This window comes from Pocillopora verrucosa, chromosome 8, assembly GCF_036669915.1.
Source record: "Pocillopora verrucosa isolate sample1 chromosome 8, ASM3666991v2, whole genome shotgun sequence".
NCBI classification, from domain to species: domain Eukaryota; kingdom Metazoa; phylum Cnidaria; class Anthozoa; order Scleractinia; family Pocilloporidae; genus Pocillopora; species Pocillopora verrucosa.
The window spans coordinates 20077644-20093748 of record NC_089319.1 but is presented as its reverse complement, the minus strand read 5'-3'; the positions used below and the strand labels follow the sequence as shown (position 1 = coordinate 20093748).

The 16105-nt window shown below is 43.9% G+C and overlaps 1 protein-coding gene and 2 long non-coding RNA genes across 6 annotated transcripts in view; 2 read left to right on the top strand and 1 right to left on the bottom strand.

Annotated features, from left to right (window-relative positions):
- The window catches only part of LOC131777783 (uncharacterized), an 11590-nt gene extending 3632 nt beyond the window's left edge, over positions 1 to 7958 (top strand). Inside the window, 2 exon segments of the mRNA XM_059094127.2 lie at positions 2655 to 4832; positions 4835 to 7958. Coding sequence (XP_058950110.2) covers positions 2655 to 4832; positions 4835 to 7714 — 5058 coding nt within the window. The 3' untranslated portion in view covers positions 7715 to 7958.
- The window catches only part of LOC136282892 (uncharacterized), a 21984-nt gene extending 10055 nt beyond the window's left edge, over positions 1 to 11929 (bottom strand). Inside the window, exons 1-2 of the long non-coding RNA XR_010718477.1 lie at positions 11631 to 11929; positions 11273 to 11363 (exon numbers count right to left, since the gene is read on the bottom strand). This is a non-coding gene — a long non-coding RNA (uncharacterized lncRNA). The remainder of the gene's footprint in view (positions 1 to 11272; positions 11364 to 11630) is intronic.
- LOC131796170 (uncharacterized) overlaps positions 9224 to 16105 on the top strand; it is a 20764-nt gene continuing 13882 nt past the window's right edge. For 2 of the 4 annotated variants that reach the window (XR_010718474.1, XR_010718472.1), the window contains exon 1: positions 9242 to 9360. This is a non-coding gene — a long non-coding RNA (uncharacterized lncRNA). Of the gene's footprint in view, positions 9361 to 10649; positions 10736 to 13627; positions 13881 to 16105 lie in introns of those variants that run through there. The other 2 variants (XR_010718475.1, XR_010718473.1) reach the window with 2 other exon arrangements.

Below are 16105 nucleotides of genomic sequence, written 5' to 3'. Positions count from 1 at the left end.
AAAGGCATCTGCTGCTCTCTGCATTTCTCCTGAAGCTGGCGGAGGGAGAATACCATGTCTATCGTTGATCTTTCTGCTCGAAAGCCGCACTGTGACTCTGGATAGATACGTTCAGCCAGTTTCTGAAGTCTTACCAAAATAACCCGAGCAAAGACTTTGCCCACAACGCTGAGTAAGGAGATGCCCCTGTAGTTGTTGCAGTCACTGCGATCTCCCTTGTTTTTGTAGAGGGTAACGATCTTAGCATCCCTCATGTCTTGTGGTACGGCCCCTTCTTTCCAGCACGCACATAGGACATTATGTAAAGGCTGTAATAGTGTAGTCTTGCAGTGTTTGATCAGGTCAGGGGGGATCCCGTCACTGCCTGGAGCTTTCCTTGAGGCCAAGCTGCTGATAGCCTTGCTGAGTTCGTCATTAGTGGGTTCGTTGTCAAGCTCTTCCATTACAGGTAAGCATTTTATGGCATCAAGGGCTGATGATGTTACTACATTCTGTCTTGAATAGAGATCAGAGTAGTGTTCCACCCATCTCTCCATCTGTTGTCCCTTGTCTGTGATGGCTTCCCCTGAGGTGGATTTAAGGGAAGCTGTCTTGTTCTGGATTGGACCTATTGATGTTTTGATGCCTTCATACATCCCTCTTATGTTCCCAGTAATTGCTGCAGTCTGGATGGCTTCGCTGAGTTCGGTCCAGTAGTCGTTGGCACAGCGTCTTGCAGTGTGTTTGACTTTGTTCCTTATAGCTCGGAGAATCTGAAGATTTTTCTCGCTGGGTAATCGCTTGTATTCCGTTAGAGCGGCACGCTTTGCTTCTATGATGGGGGTCATCACAGCGGATTTAGCTTTGAACCAGTCATGCGATTTCGAGGTACTTTTTCCAAAGGTGGCTAAGACAGTGCGGTGCATTGTATCCCGTAAGGTGGTCCACTTCTCAGTTGCGGAGTCCCCTGACTGTAATGTTGCTAGATGATTCTCAAACCTCTCAGCAAATTGCTCTTTAAGATCAGGCTGGCTCAACTTAGTGACATCAATACGAGGGCTCCCTTTCTTCTTGCCACGGTGGAACCTTTTCGGATGGAGCCTGACCTTGCAACACACCAAGGAGTGGTCTGTGTCACAGTCCGCGCTGTGGTAAGAGCGTGTGTGGAGGACGTTCTTAATAGCGGTTCGTCTGACAAGGATAAGGTCCAGCTGATGCCACTGCTTTGAGCGCGGGTGTCTCCAAGAGACCTTGTGCTGAGGTTTGGTCTTGAAAAAAGAGTTGGCTATGCAGAGTTTGTGATAGGTGCATAGCTCGAGCAGTCTCTGGCCATTGTCGTTCATCTTGCCTATGCCAAACGTTCCAAGGCAAGAAGGCCATGATCTTTGATCAGCTCCTACTCTGGCGTTGAAGTCGCCCAGAAGGATAAGTTGTTCTTTGTTTGGGATGTTGCTGATCGTGGCTGTGAGCTGATCATAAAACTCGTCTTTAATTTCAGGTGTAGCAGAGAGTGTTGGAGCATACACGCTGACGAGAGTTACAGGGCCTGCCGTGGTGTTCAGGCAGAGAGTGAGGAGTCGCTCTGAGCCGCTGTTGCCTGGCTTTACCATGTTCAGCAGGTTGTTCTTCACTGCAAAGCCCACCCCATGCTGACACGGTACATTGGGGCTTTTCCCCTGCCAGAAGAAGGTGTAGTCTTTCTCCTTCAGTCTTCCAGAGTCTGCAAGTCGTGTTTCTTGTAAGGTGGCGATGTCCACATTAAGCCTCCTAAGTTCGTCGTTAATGATGGCTGTTTTCCTGGAGTCGCTGACGTCCTGAAGGTCTTCTGAGAGGCTCGTCAGCATTGTTCTAACGTTCCAGCAGCCTAGTTTCAGGACTGGTTTCTTTTGATGATTTTTGTTATTGCCTGGTGCAAAGTTTGCAGTCTGCCTGTTGGATATCTCCTAATCTCCATGCACCCAATGAAGAAAGCAAACCGTGGCGGGACAGCACCTTATTGACTGGGGGCTGCCCAGCTTGAGGCGGGCGGTAGCTGTCCAGTGGGATTCGAAGATCCCTCCCACCGACGAGAACGACCCCTGGCGCTTCACTCTACGCCAATCGAGCAGTAGCTTATCACCGGTAAACTGCCATTCTCCGTGTTGTGTCTACGCCATGGGCGTAGCTGGAGTGTCCTCTCCAGGTGTAGTGCGAGGTGTGTTGGTGTGTAGTGTAGGCGGATGCTAGCCTGGGCAGTGTTTTATGGAGAACAAGCTGTTGCCCATGTAACATGTTCCCCCTCTCCACGTCACTGATGGGGCCAAAGGAACAACAAGGTCGTTACAATTTGGGACCAGTGCCGTCGCAGGAGCTGCCAGCACGGGTTGAATTCAACTTCGAGCTGCCTTAGGGACTCCAACTCCGGATTTTTCCTCGAGGTTTACTCCTGAAGCCTTTTCCATGTGTGGATATAGCCGCAAGGCAGCAGAGGTTTGGGATAAGGGTTTTCCTTCCCCTAGGTAAACTGCCTTTCCAGGCTAGCGAGCTCTACCTGCCCTGTGCTGTAACCCTAGCAGGGGTGGCTGCGGGGCTGTAAACACTTGCCAAAGGTGTCACCCCAGACTCTGGTGGGCGGGGTCGTCCATGTCCCCGTGGTAGGCTGAGGTCCAACCTGTCCTACCCCAGTGCCCAAGAAGGTTCAAATACAAGCGCTAAAAATAGAGCAAGGAGACGACCCGAACGACGTGAGAGAATGGACATTGGAAATCGAAGGGCAAGTCGACGTATTCGAAAAACTCGCCGATAATGTGAGAGTAGAGGCAAGGAATCTACGAGAGGAGGCTTTACGCGAATTGAGAGACGAGGAGGAAAAGAAAGAAGAGGAGAAAAGGAATCGTCGTTACGAAGAAGAGTTGAAATTCGAGGAGGCAAAATTGAAGGTCAAACGCGACCACGAAAAGAAATTAGAAGAGGATCGAACCAAATCTCTAAAGGAGAGTGGCGCCAAGTTACCCAAGTTAACCATCACTAAATTTCAAGGAACCCACCTCGACTGGTTGAGGTTTTGGAGCCAATTCGAAACTGAAATCGATAAGGCTAGTATTACACAAGTAGCGAAATTTTCATACCTCAAAGAGCTTCTCACCCCCAAAGTTCGTGCATCGGTAGATGGCTTGCCTTACAATACAGAAGGCTACGGACGAGCTAAAAGCATTCTGACAGCAAAGTACGGGAAACCGAGCGAAGTGTCCAACGCGCACATGCAGTGTATTATTTCCTTACCCACCATACAGGGATCTCAGCCAGCAAAAATACACCCATTCTATGAGAAGCTGTCAACTAATGCTCAAGCACTGGAAACCATGGGAAAAATTCAAGAGATAAATGGCTACGTTCGAGTTACCTTGGACAAACTACCTGACATCAGGGCTGATGTCCGTTTGGACGACAACTGGCAAGAGTGGGGATTTCCTCAGATGTTAGAGTCACTTCGAAAGTGGTGCGAAAGAAATCCGTTGCCTTCATCCGAAGAACCAAGCAGTGGCAGAACCCTGCCGCCTAAATCCCAAGACAAATTGTTTAACTCGAGGCAAGACGAGTGGAAACCGAGACCATGCGTTTATTGCAAATCTAGCGGACACAAGTCCCTCGACTGTGACAAGATAGTGGGTGTGGCACAGAGAAGAAAGCACCTCAGTGAGAAAGGTTTATGTTTCAACTGCACTGGTACCAAACACCGAGCTGCTGAGTGTCGTATTGTGAGAAGTTGTCAGAAGTGCAACGGCAGACATCATACTTCAATATGTGACAGAGATTCCCAGCAGATGTTGCTAGCCACCAGTGAAGGAGCAGTCATTTACCCAATCGTGGTTGTCAATGTGGACGGCGTAACATGCCGCGCGTTACTGGACACTGGGGCGGGAAGCTCGTATGCCTCAGCAGCACTTGTCAAACGACTTGGAAAGCAACCGTCAAGAATAGAGCACAAGAGAATTGACATCATGATGTGTTCGACAAACCAGAAGATTCAACAATACAACGTTAAGATTGCAAACACCCATGGGAGTTTCGAGATGGCAACCACAGTGAGCAAAGTCGATAAAAGTGTCCTACTGTCGGTGCCCAACCCAAGATATTCGGAAAAGATCAACAAGTTCACCCACCTCGAAGGAGTAGTCATGGATGATGGAGACACGAAATCGGAACTACCCATCCATCTGATACTGGGGGCTAGTGAATACTCGCGGATAAAGACCGACACAAAACCAAGAATTGGAAAGGCCGGAGAGCCCATAGCTGAGCTAACCACTTTAGGCTGGACAATGATGTCGGCCGGAAAGGAAGCACACCTGAGCAGTGTTTATCTCACCAGAACGTCGTCCACTGATTACGACCAGCTGTGTAGTCTTGACGTGTTGGGCCTTGAGGACAGGCCAAATGGTGATCAGCAAACAGTGTACGACGATTTTAAAGAGCAACTCAGACGAAGCGATGAAGGATGGTATGAGACGGGGCTACTATGGAAACATGGTCATGATCTCCTCCCAAACAACGAGTGTGGAAGTCTACGAAGACTCGAAAGCCTGATAAAGAAATTACAGAAAGAGCCCAACCTTCTGGCCCAGTATGACGAAGTCATTCAAGATCAGTTGGCGAAAGGGATCGTAGAGAAGGTGTCTTCAGACCCAGTGGGAAGAGAGTTCTACATCCCACACAAGCCTGTCATCAGAGAGTCAGCAGAATCCACCAAGCTGAGAATCGTGTTCGATGCGTCAGCGAGATCAAATGAGAAGAGTCCCTCCCTTAACGATTGTTTGGAGACGGGGCCACCCCTTCAGAACCTGCTGTGGGATGTGCTAATAAGAAACCGTCTGATCTGCCAGTGGCGTTGGCAGGTGACCTTAAGCAGGCCTTCCTGCAAGTACGTATTCGACTAGAAGATCGAGATGCTTTAAGATTCCACTGGATAAAGAACAGAGATGTATCAAATGTGGAAGTGTTGAGATTTACCCGTGCATTGTTTGGCCTGGTGCAGTCACCGTTCTTGTTAAGGGGAACACTGCAGCAACACCTGGAAAGCCTAAAAGAAAGATACCCAAAAGAAGTGGAAGAGATCAAAAAGAGCCTGTACGTGGACGATGTCATTACCGGTGGAGAAACCAAAGACAAGGTGCGCAAACTAAAAGAAACAGCTGTTGCAGTTTTTGGGGAGGCGCAGTTCGAACTACACAAGTGGCATTCCAACGAGCCAGATCTGGAAACGAACGAAGAACCGAAGTCGGAAGACGAGAGACAAAGTTATGCCAAGGAACAACTTGGAGTTAAAACCGGAGAAACCAAGATGTTGGGGCTACCATGGGACAAGACGGAGGACACCATTGCTGTGAAGTTTCCAGAGGCACCCCCAGAAGTGACTAAGAGGGAAATGTTGCGGTTCCTCGCTTCAATTTACGACCCTCTTGGCCTAGCATCACCAGTATCCCTCGTGGGGAAGTTCTTGTATCGTGAAGTTTGTGACCAACACCTTCCATGGGACCAAAGCGTACCCGAAAACATCAGAAGGCAATGGCAAAAATTCCAGAAAAACCTCCCAGACCACCTTCAATTCCCGCGCAGTTTAGCAGGCTTGCAAGAAACCATTGAGGCAATCGATTTACACGCGTTTGGAGACACAAGTGGGGCAGGATCAGCAGCTGTGGTATATGCAGTGGTTCATCAAGCTTCAGGCGTGAGCAGAGGATTGCTGGCAGCGAAATCGCGCTTGGCAAAAAAGGGCCTCACTATTCCTAGACTGGAATTAGTATCTGCGCACATGGCGGCAAACCTCGCCGAGAATGTGAAGAACGCCCTAGAAGGCCAGCCAGTTAGATCAGTCCATGGATGGCTGGATAGTACTGTGGCCCTTCACTGGATCAGAGGAGAAGGGAGTGCCTACAAGCAATTTGTGGCCAACCGAGTGAACAAGATACGAGAGAAAGAGTACATTCACTGGAGGCATGTTGGTACCGACCAGAATCCCGCTGATATTGGCAGTAGAGGTTGCCAAGCGGACAAGCTGAGAGAGCTGTGGTTAATGGGCCCAAAATGGTTGACAGAGCCTGATCGTTGGCCAGCTGAAGTATTCACAGAACCGAGCAAAGAAACCGAAGCGGAAGCTAAACTCGCAAAAGAAATCTTCGCAACTGCTACAGAGACCAAGGATGACTTCGATGAAGTTTTAGAGAAAAACAGTTTCTGGAAAACGGTACGGGTGACAGCATGGATAAGGAGATTCCTGAACAACTGCAAGTTGAAGAAAGCGGTACGACTCAGTGGTCCTCTAACAACAGCTGAGACGGACAAGCAGGTGCAATGGTGGATAAAGAGGGCCCAAGCAAGCTATGAAATGACGGAAAAGTTCAACGAGGACAAGTTGACCCTCAACCTACAGAAGAACAACGAAGAGTTGTACCAGTGCCGTGGTAGAATTCAAGGAAGCTATCCAATCTATCTACCATCAAGTGCAGTGTTGACAGAGAAGTTGGTTCTAGATGCACATATCCTGACCTTACATGGAGGAGTTGGACTCACGATGGCCTTCATCAGACGTGATTATTGGATACCTCGATTGAGGCAGCTAACCAAGAAAGTGATCAGGGGTTGTTTTGGATGTAAAAAGTTCCGTGCTGTGGCATTCCAAAGTCCACCTCCTGGAAACTTGCCAGTTGACCGCACCATGGGCTCAGTTCCTTTCCAGGTACTGGGCGTGGACTATGCCGGCCCAATACCATACAAAATCAGTAAGAAGAAGGAAGGTAAAGCCTATATCCTGTTGTTTGCCTGTAGTCTGACCAGAGCCATCCACCTGGAGCTGTTAAGCGATCAGAGTACAGAAGAGTTCATTAAAAGCTTGAAACGGTTCATAGCCAGAAGGGGAAGACCACAAAAGGTGTACTCCGACAACGGAAAAAGTTTCATTGCGGCGGCGAAATGGTTGAGAAGCATCATGAACGACGAGAAGATGCAGGATTACCTGGCACACCAGCAGATCACGTGGCAATTCAACCTGAGTAGGGCACCGTGGTGGGGCGGTCAGTACGAGAGGTTGGTGGGGCTTGTAAAGCGGGCCTTGTACAAGTCTGTTGGGGGAGCGAGGCTCACGTGGAGCGAGTTTGAGGAGGTGCTCCTAGATGTGGAAGTTGCACTTAACAACCGCCCCCTAACTTATCTGGAAGACGATGTCCAGCTACCCACGCTGACACCAAATGCCATGATGTTTGGCCAGCCCAATCTGTTACCAGAAGATGATCCAGTTTCGATCGAGAGTAAAGATTTAAGGAAGCGAGCCAAGTATCTTCGACGCTGTAAGGATGTGTTGTGGGCCCGATGGACCGGGGAGTACATCAAGAGTTTGAGAGAAAGACATAACCTCAACCACAAGAAAGAAGAACCACAGATTAAACCCGGAGACGTCGTTCTAATCCAAAGTGACGAAAGAAACAGAGGGAAGTGGAACCTCGGAATTGTAGCAAAGCTCATCAAGGGGAGAGACGGTGTTGTCAGGGCAGCCAGACTGAGGGCAGGAAAATCGTTCCTGGAGCGCGCACTCCAACAGTTGTACCCCATGGAGTTGTCATGCGACCGATATCAGGAGCCTCAAGACCCAGAGTCAAATGTCCTCAACCCCAGAGCCAGGGCATTCACACCCAGGAGAGCAGCTGTTGCCGCAGCGGAGCGTATCAAAGACATTGCCAGACAAGACGAACAATTAAGTTGAACAAATGATTTTCTTTTTGTGTGTATTTGTTACCTCCGGTATCAAATAGGGGGAGAGTGTCGTGACCGGAAGCGAGTTGTGTTACCTTTTATGTTACGTGCATGAACTGATTGCGAAACGCGTGATTGTTATATGATATGATATTGAAAAAAGATAGAATTACGGACAGATAAGATCGATTGAGAAGAGAATACCACGACGTGTACCGACAAAGTGAAAAAATATTAAATCTGGTGAAAATCTACAGACGTGAGAGTTTCCTTTGTTGGCGACCACCATTTCCCGACACCCATAAGATAAGGAATATTTTATCTTAGAAATGTTTCCTTGTAACTCCAATCCATTCAGGCCCAGGCTGTTTCAAAGTCAAAGGTTGTACGATAATTTATACAAATTGTGTGCCATTTTCTTAGCATGATTTAAAATCCATGGATTTTTGGAGGCAAAATATATTTTTTCTGAAAAGCTAATTTTGTTCTCTTTCAAATGAGATATAGCACTAATCACTAGTGTAAATACTGTTGACAAAAAAAATAAAAGAAAAAAGGTTGCCATCATTTGTCATTTTTTTTTAAGTCTGCTATAAAGAGATATATATATTTCACAGCTGTTTGGAATGGCGTGCAAATTACCCGTGGCTCTGATACAGACATGCGATCCGTCGCGTTTCGATCATAATTTTTTTCTCACTTCTTATTTCACTGCCTCTAAATGGTGGCCTATAACAGAATGGAACAAATCTCATTTTTTTCCGCTCGTAAATTTCGGGCGAAGTTGTTACTTTCAGGTCTTGAGATGACGCTTTTCGATTTTCACTGCCTTACACAAGTGTGACGTATCACATCACGTGACCTGAATGGGACCGTTTTCAAAATGGCCGTCGATTGAGCGTCAAAAAAAAATTTGTAGAAAATTTGATTTTGCATTATATATCGTTTATTTGCTCATTTAGGATTCTTAAGCCTAATAGGAATGTATTGGGACAAAAAGGGGAAAATTCGGCGTCAGCTACCCTTTAAGATCGAAAAGAAGGGTCTCCGCCGGACAAAATCTGTGAAATTTACACTTTCGATCGCTGTCCACACGAGTGGTCTAGCCAAATATCATTTTTGGCTTGTGGTGACGCAAAAAAGAGAATTGGAGAACAACTAAGCTATTTTTGAAACATGTGTCCTAACCCTTTTCATGGGCGAAAAATTAAAGAAAATTTTTTTCCGACGGGAAGTCGAAAGGACCGCTCTTAGCGAGAGCGGCATTATTAAAATAAAACCCACTCATGTATTAAGCTGGGGGTCCTGTGGTTGAGCAATACCCCAAATGAAATGATTTGCATGAGAATAAACTTATCTCGCTTAATTAAATTGTTCCCATACATCATGAGAGTTTCTTGGGCTGATTAAGGCCGTATAGCCCTGTTTTCGTTCATCTGCTTTGTCTTCTATAAAATCCTTTCCCAAACGTACTTGCATGTATTTTTCGAGCTTGGGCTACCTGTGATGTCAATAAGTCTAAGATTAACATATGTTTCTTTCCTAAAATGCGTGGTCTCATCGTTTCAAGAAGAAGGCGCACGATTCTGATCCTCGCCACAGTCATGTGATGGGAGAAGAGATCCTGTACAAAACGCCTAATTTTATCGAGCAACGGTAAGTCACTTCGCATTTGTAAGATGAACAAGGAAAGCGAAGAGCTAGCCTTTTATTCGCTTTTTTCCTATCTGATCCTCAGTTCAACTAAGATCATTCACTCGTGGAATATTCATTTTGAATTGAGTGAGTGTTCGATGCGTTCAGCTCAATTAACTCTTTAGTGAGCGACGAACGATTGCGAAATCGTTGAATAAAAGATGATCAACTAAGTTTTGTCGCGGACAATGAACCCCACATTCGTAGTACTTGATACTGCGTGCCTGATTATATATTTCCTAAAATACTTAGCCTGTTTACTACATTTCGTTTAATATATTTCAGAACTGAGATACACTTTTTGATGCACCTTTTGATGAGTCAGATCTTGTTCATCGATGGGCATCAGTAAAGCAAAAATTCTTAAAATATATCTATTTATCAACAGTCTATATCTGGCCACGCGTAAGGTTTCATCCGCTGGCTTATATGGTGATGCTTAATTCTCGTGTCTTGATTGAAACCTATACTTTGAACTATCCATCTTTAAAGCCATATTGTTTTCTAGATATTTTTGCATATAAACCCAAGAGAAGTGAAGCAGCCCACAAACCGTCTATTAATCTATCTTATTGACTACGTTTCAACGAAGTAACCTCTGCCATTACTCTGGCAGAGTTTGCACTACGAATTTTACCAGATTTGTATCCTTTCTTACCGCATTTGATCTTGGTCTCCATACCAAGGGATGGAAACTGTGATTATTATAAGAATCCTACCAAATATCTTAAACTTGAAAGAAGCCTTGTTCAAACACAAGTAACAATTTATCATGAGTCAGTGATGAACGTAACAGCATGAAATGACCTAATTCGTCGACGAGATCATTGAAACGAAAGTAAAAGGATTTACTCAAAACAATCTGAAGATTGGAACGTGCTTGAAATCCCGCGGTTTTTTGGGGTTGTAGCTGGTGCCGCGCTAGTGAAAACTATGCAAATTTTTTCTGTCTAAGAAACATTCGTTTGTAGTCGATTTATTTCTTCCTTTGTGCATGGGTCAATTACATCAAATAAGCGGCATACTCTTCATTCAGTATACATATCAAGTTCAAAGATGTGACGGATATTCTTCCAGCTGTGTGATCCGCCTGATTGGATTGTTGCGAAGATTGTAAACTTCGTATTAAAATACAATAAACAAAAACACTGCAGTTAGGCAATGAATAATGCCCAAAAGCGCAAACATAATACATTTGAAAAGCATTGATTTGCTCTAACGTGACAGATGAGTGGTTTTGTTTTCTATAGGTCACGCTGTATAACAAAATTAGGCACATGCAACGGAGAGTCACTCTTTGGAGCCAAATTGCCTAAGCGTAAAGAGGCACAATTCAGTAAGTGAAAGTTGGGAAAGGAGACAGAACTGACCAAACCATGGTTGTCATGGCGCTCATACAATGTAAAGATTGCTTTGATATCTGATAAAATTGTCTACCAAACTTTGTATGGAAATCACTCCACGGTCCACCGAGTAACTCTGTTGAGAAGACCACTCGAAGAATTTTTCCTGCTCCTACAACGCTAAAATAACATAAGAATGCCTTTTCCAACCCCGATTCTACGGTAGGACGTCGTTACTAAGCAGGTCATTAGAACTGAGTCTCGAAAAAGCAACTTTCTTTCTGAGAGAACGTTCAAAAACTGCGCTTCTAGACTATACTCGCCCCTATTCGTCAACTATTGTTCTTTACGTCACGCTGCCTAAGCCAAATTCATCCAATCGCATTCTAGTGAGTGTTTTCTTAAACGACTTGCCTAAACCTGCCCAATATGTCTCGTTCAGATTCTATAATCACTTGTAAAATTTAGAATACTGAAAATGTTATTGCAAGGACAAAATCCTTACATCTATATTCACTCTACTCACGAACCAGTTTCTAGCTAGAATGGAGCGTTCCCTCTCTGAGCTCATCATGTAACCTGGTTAAGGAGTGCACTGACGGAACCAACAGCAAAGGCAACCTAGGCAACCACATGATATTTATCAAAGAGCGTAATATTTGTATTAACGTGCTTACGAATTCGTTTGCTGAGATTTTCCTATTCTGATGCGCAGCTGTGCCTGTATTGCACTTTTAAAAAGAAATTCAGCAAGGACCGCCTTCGAAATGTAACACTGACTGGAAGTCACTTGCTATTCTCTGTGAATGCTGCTGTTTTGCCTATCGCTTCAAAACCGCAAGCTTATGCGATACGTAATACAGCCCAAAATTTGTTTGCGTTCCATACCTTTAAAATTGAGTCATGGCGTAGTTTACCTGTAAACTCGCCAGGTTCCGACTGCAAAACGCGTTGTTTCGTCGCCAAAGATTCAAATGTACGATTCGATGCGCTGACACGAGGTCAAGGAAACTCGAGCCATTCTCCAAGGTCGGCCAGTCAGAGGAAACTTACAGAGATTCGATAGGTATCAGATGGAGCGACTTGAATCACTTGGAAAAGATTGATAAAATTCGGTTTACTTCTTAGTGCAGTTGTTTACCACTTGTCTGGTTCAAAATAATGCACGAATACTACGACGTTCAAAACAATTTACAATATAGCTAGTAAATACGTCTAATCAAATTCAATTGCGCGAGCGTTCTTCATATTCCTATTGTGCACGCTCATGACATCAGCAAACAAATCCCTCGAGAAAAAATTTTTCCATCGGGTTGAAATATGTTATAAAACTATTGGTTCATGCGTCAGCTGTGCGTTCGTCGAGATACGAAGCACTTAGGAAGTTCGGAGAGCACTCAAGCAGCTAGAGTTGCTTTCGGCTACGCCTCGAGCAACTCTTACGCATCTTTCGTGTTCTCCAAACTTCCTGCGTGGTCGTTGTGTTTTTGTAAAGGTTTCTCATTGCATGGGAAAAAGATGCGATTTTATTTGGAGCAAAAAATGGTGCGATTCGGGTTGCCCGGTCTGCCAGGTAGGGGGTAATCCTGTCAGCTGGGGTGACAATTTGCCATGTAAACGTGTCAAGGTGGGGTCGCGTTCATGGCAAAAAGTTCAAAAGCGAAACATGTATGTTTTAAAACTTTGTACATTTCCTAGCCGTCTCATGACAGAAATCACCAGAAACCGCAATGGACACACAAAGAGTGTAAAATGTTCACATTTCGGAATAACTAGCGTTGTACATCGACCATATTTGGTTTCTCAAACTATTCCGTATAACTAAACGTTTGAACGTGTCCTTTAGTAGCATGTCATAATGATGTGGGATATTGATCAAATGAAGCCTTTAAGTGCTACTGTGGTTCTTTCTTTATTCAAGAAAGAAGAATTCAAATTCAAAGAAAGAACCACAGTAGCACTTAAAGGCTTCATTTGATCAATATCCCACATTCCGTATAACGTATTAAGTCAACGGTTCCTCGCGAAACCAAACACCACGTAATACAACGCGTGACGCTTTCATGAATAAATACATTTGTGTCCGAGAATTAATCTTTCGTCTATTTCGAGATGTGAGCTTGGGACGCCTCTGCTCAAACTCCTAAACGTGTACGTGTAAGTAATCGTTCCCTCTTAGTTACCCCCTGCCTCAGCCAATCAGCGATTACTAAGGTAATTTAGTGTCATCAACTTGTGTTGATAACGTAAATTGGCCACCTTAAAGAGCTTTAGAGCTGACGTTTCAAGCGTTAGTCCTTCCTCAGAGCGAATGAACAATTAGTAACTTTACTCAGAATGTGATAAAGGCCAAATTAAGTGCATGTGAGGTGTGAATTTATAGAAAGGCAAGCGTGATTCGTGCACTGAAGTTTTTGAACAGTTTTTGGCATAAAGGCCCGGGTGCACTGGGCTTACACACAAACAAATCTTGCATCTTTACCGTTTGATTGCCGCGTAGAACTTAAATCTTTTTGGTGGCCTTCTGCCTGCAAGACTCTCACTCAAAAAGCGAATCAAATTTTCATGATTTACGTATTACGTATAATTTCGGCATTTTAATTCAAAAATCTTTTAGATTTCACGCCTAACAAAAAACTGCTCTCCCCTGAGGCAGGACGACGGCGCCTTTGAAGATTGGTAAGCCTTGACAAAATTTGGTAGGATAACAAATATCCGGGGGCGTGCCTGTCTTACTGAACTGGTACCAGATTTATTTTCGAAAATTAAACAAAAAATTTCAAGTGTAATTTTTGTGTAGTATTCGTCCATGAAAAGTGATCCACCCTCCCCCCTCCATTTAAGTCACGAGGGCGCGCCGTTGTGACGCATTTCGCCGAGTGACCGTAAACGACAATCAGTGTGATTGCAAGTTTAATCCACGAATTTTGTCATAGTTTTGATTAATTGGAAATAGGACCTTTAAAATCGACAACAATCCTCTACGGTTGGCTAAAAAGTAGTAGCTTCGTCTCTGCCGTCCCTAGAGACCATTAATTCAACCGATCTTACCGTGGTATCCTTCTCGTTTTACTTGAAGGGAAACTTCAAGCAATATGGCGAGCTCACTAAAAGAACGTAACAATATAGTTGATAGAGGTAAGAAAGTTCGTTGTATAGAGTAGATTATGGCATCATTCTCGGCGTAAAATTGCTTCGAAAACTAACTCAGCTACAAGCTATTGATAGGCAACGCCTGTGGTTGAACGCCATAGTTCTCCAACTCGGTTGAATTCTAAAGCTAAAAACTGCCTCAACGAGATTCAAGTAGATTGGAAAGAAACTCGCTGAAATTTGCGGTTAGCTGTATTGAGTAACTATGTCCTCTGGTGAATATCATATGAGAGAGATGAAACGTATGGAAGACTGCAGTGTGCATGAGGCCGTTTGTATTCCAAGATAAAGATATTTGCATAACGAGCAATATTTGTTGTGGCAAAGACTTCTTTGCAATTTATTTTAAGTTTGTGTTTAAGATTATAAGAAGTTTAATTAAAATTAAGAGTTCAGTGTTTGCCTTTACCGTAAACGAAAAGCTTAAACTCTACCTTCAAAGTTCTATATTTTGTGATACTATCAGTGCTAAATTCCGGCCTCGCTACGTGTGCTCCGCATAAAACGATTGAACTTCGAAGCTCAATATCGTCAAGGTTGTGGATAATTTAAGAGGCTTTCCTGGAATATCATGTCGTTTAAAAGTGTTTTCTGCGTCGAGAAAGGATCGATATTCGCACTCATTTGGCAGAGCACGAAGAATTCACTTTCTCATTTGGCAGATCACAGCAACGGCAGATTTTTCTAAATCGGAGTTTTTAACAGCGTCGTGCTCCCATCGGAAAAAAAAGTTTTAAAAATGTTGACGCTTTGTCGGTGATTAGTTTCAGTCAGCAAATATCACAACTTAGGAGTACAAGCAAGAAAATTTCTTCCGTGATATTTTGCGAGTTTTATCCTGAAGCGCGCATTTCCCAATCTTAAATGCCAACTCATTTGACAAATCCTGGCCGTGCTTTGTTTTGTTGTAAAGCATACTGGAAGCAGTTAGAGCACGAAAGAAGGCTTTTTGAGGCTTGCTTTACTGTAATGACAGGAGGTAACCACGATAAGCTAGCTGTGATGGACCTCAGCATGATCACAGTCACTCTAACACCGTCATTTTTTGTAGGAATTTTAACAGCTATGCCAGTTTGGTTATAGTTTTCATCATTCCTGTTTTGTTCTGTTTTGAACACAAAATTATTTATACTATACAAGTGTTAGATGTGTTTGATTTTTACTACCTTGGGTAAACTTAAAATCTAACTGAGCAAGAAAATCTTTAAAGCACAGACTGTCCATTTCATTTTTCTCTTTGAGAATTTTCATCTCTGCTCATGTTATAGTAACATCAAGTACAGTGCCTGGCATGTTTACAAACCTTTGTTGGGTTCTTCTGTTGCTACTTGCTGGCTCGCTTGTTTCGAAATTTCACTTTTGTTCAGTTCTAATGATATCTTGCTTGGGCATAATTACATCAAACTTATTGACTGGTATGTTTCCATGGCTGTACTTTACTGTGGTGCCAGAATTTTTCTTCTTGAGGTAGTTAAATTGATAAGTAGTGTTTCAGTTATCCCAAACATACCCTATTCGGGGTCTTATCATGACATTCATAGTAATCCCTAGTTAATTTAGCATCTTGGTGAAGGGAAAATTTATTTACAGTCCTGTCAAAATTTTTTGGCTCTTACTGCTTAACACTCTTTGGTTAACTATGACAAGTTGGCTTTATAATACCACAATAATTTTAAGATGATGCATAAAGGATCAAGGTGGTAAAGGTGCCATACCATGATGTTTTGCTTGTAATTGAAGGCATAATGTTAAGTTTGGAAGTAGGTAGGTCAGCTTGGAACAAACCATGGACAAGCAGGGAAGTAGTATTGTGAATGACAAAGGAGAGAGGCTGTGTGTCTGATGTATGTAAAATGAGCTGTTGGGTGTTGTTGAATGGAAGAAATGAAAATCAGATTGACCATAACTGAAAGTGGTTTAGATCCACATCTGCTGTGCAATGAAATGATTAAGCCAGTAGCAACCACCACCTGCAATGTGTCAAATGATGGTCTTTGAAAGCTGGTACAGCAGAAGGGATACCATGGACATTGGCCAGAAGTCAAGGAAGCCACTGGACAATTCTCCTTCTAGATCAGATACATATGTCAAGTTTTTGAAGAACAGGAGAGCCAGCAGGACCAGATAATAAACTAGGTATCTGGGAGAAATATTGCAATGTGAAGGAGTTCTATCCTGTAATAGTAAGACCAACCTTAGAGAAAAGGAAA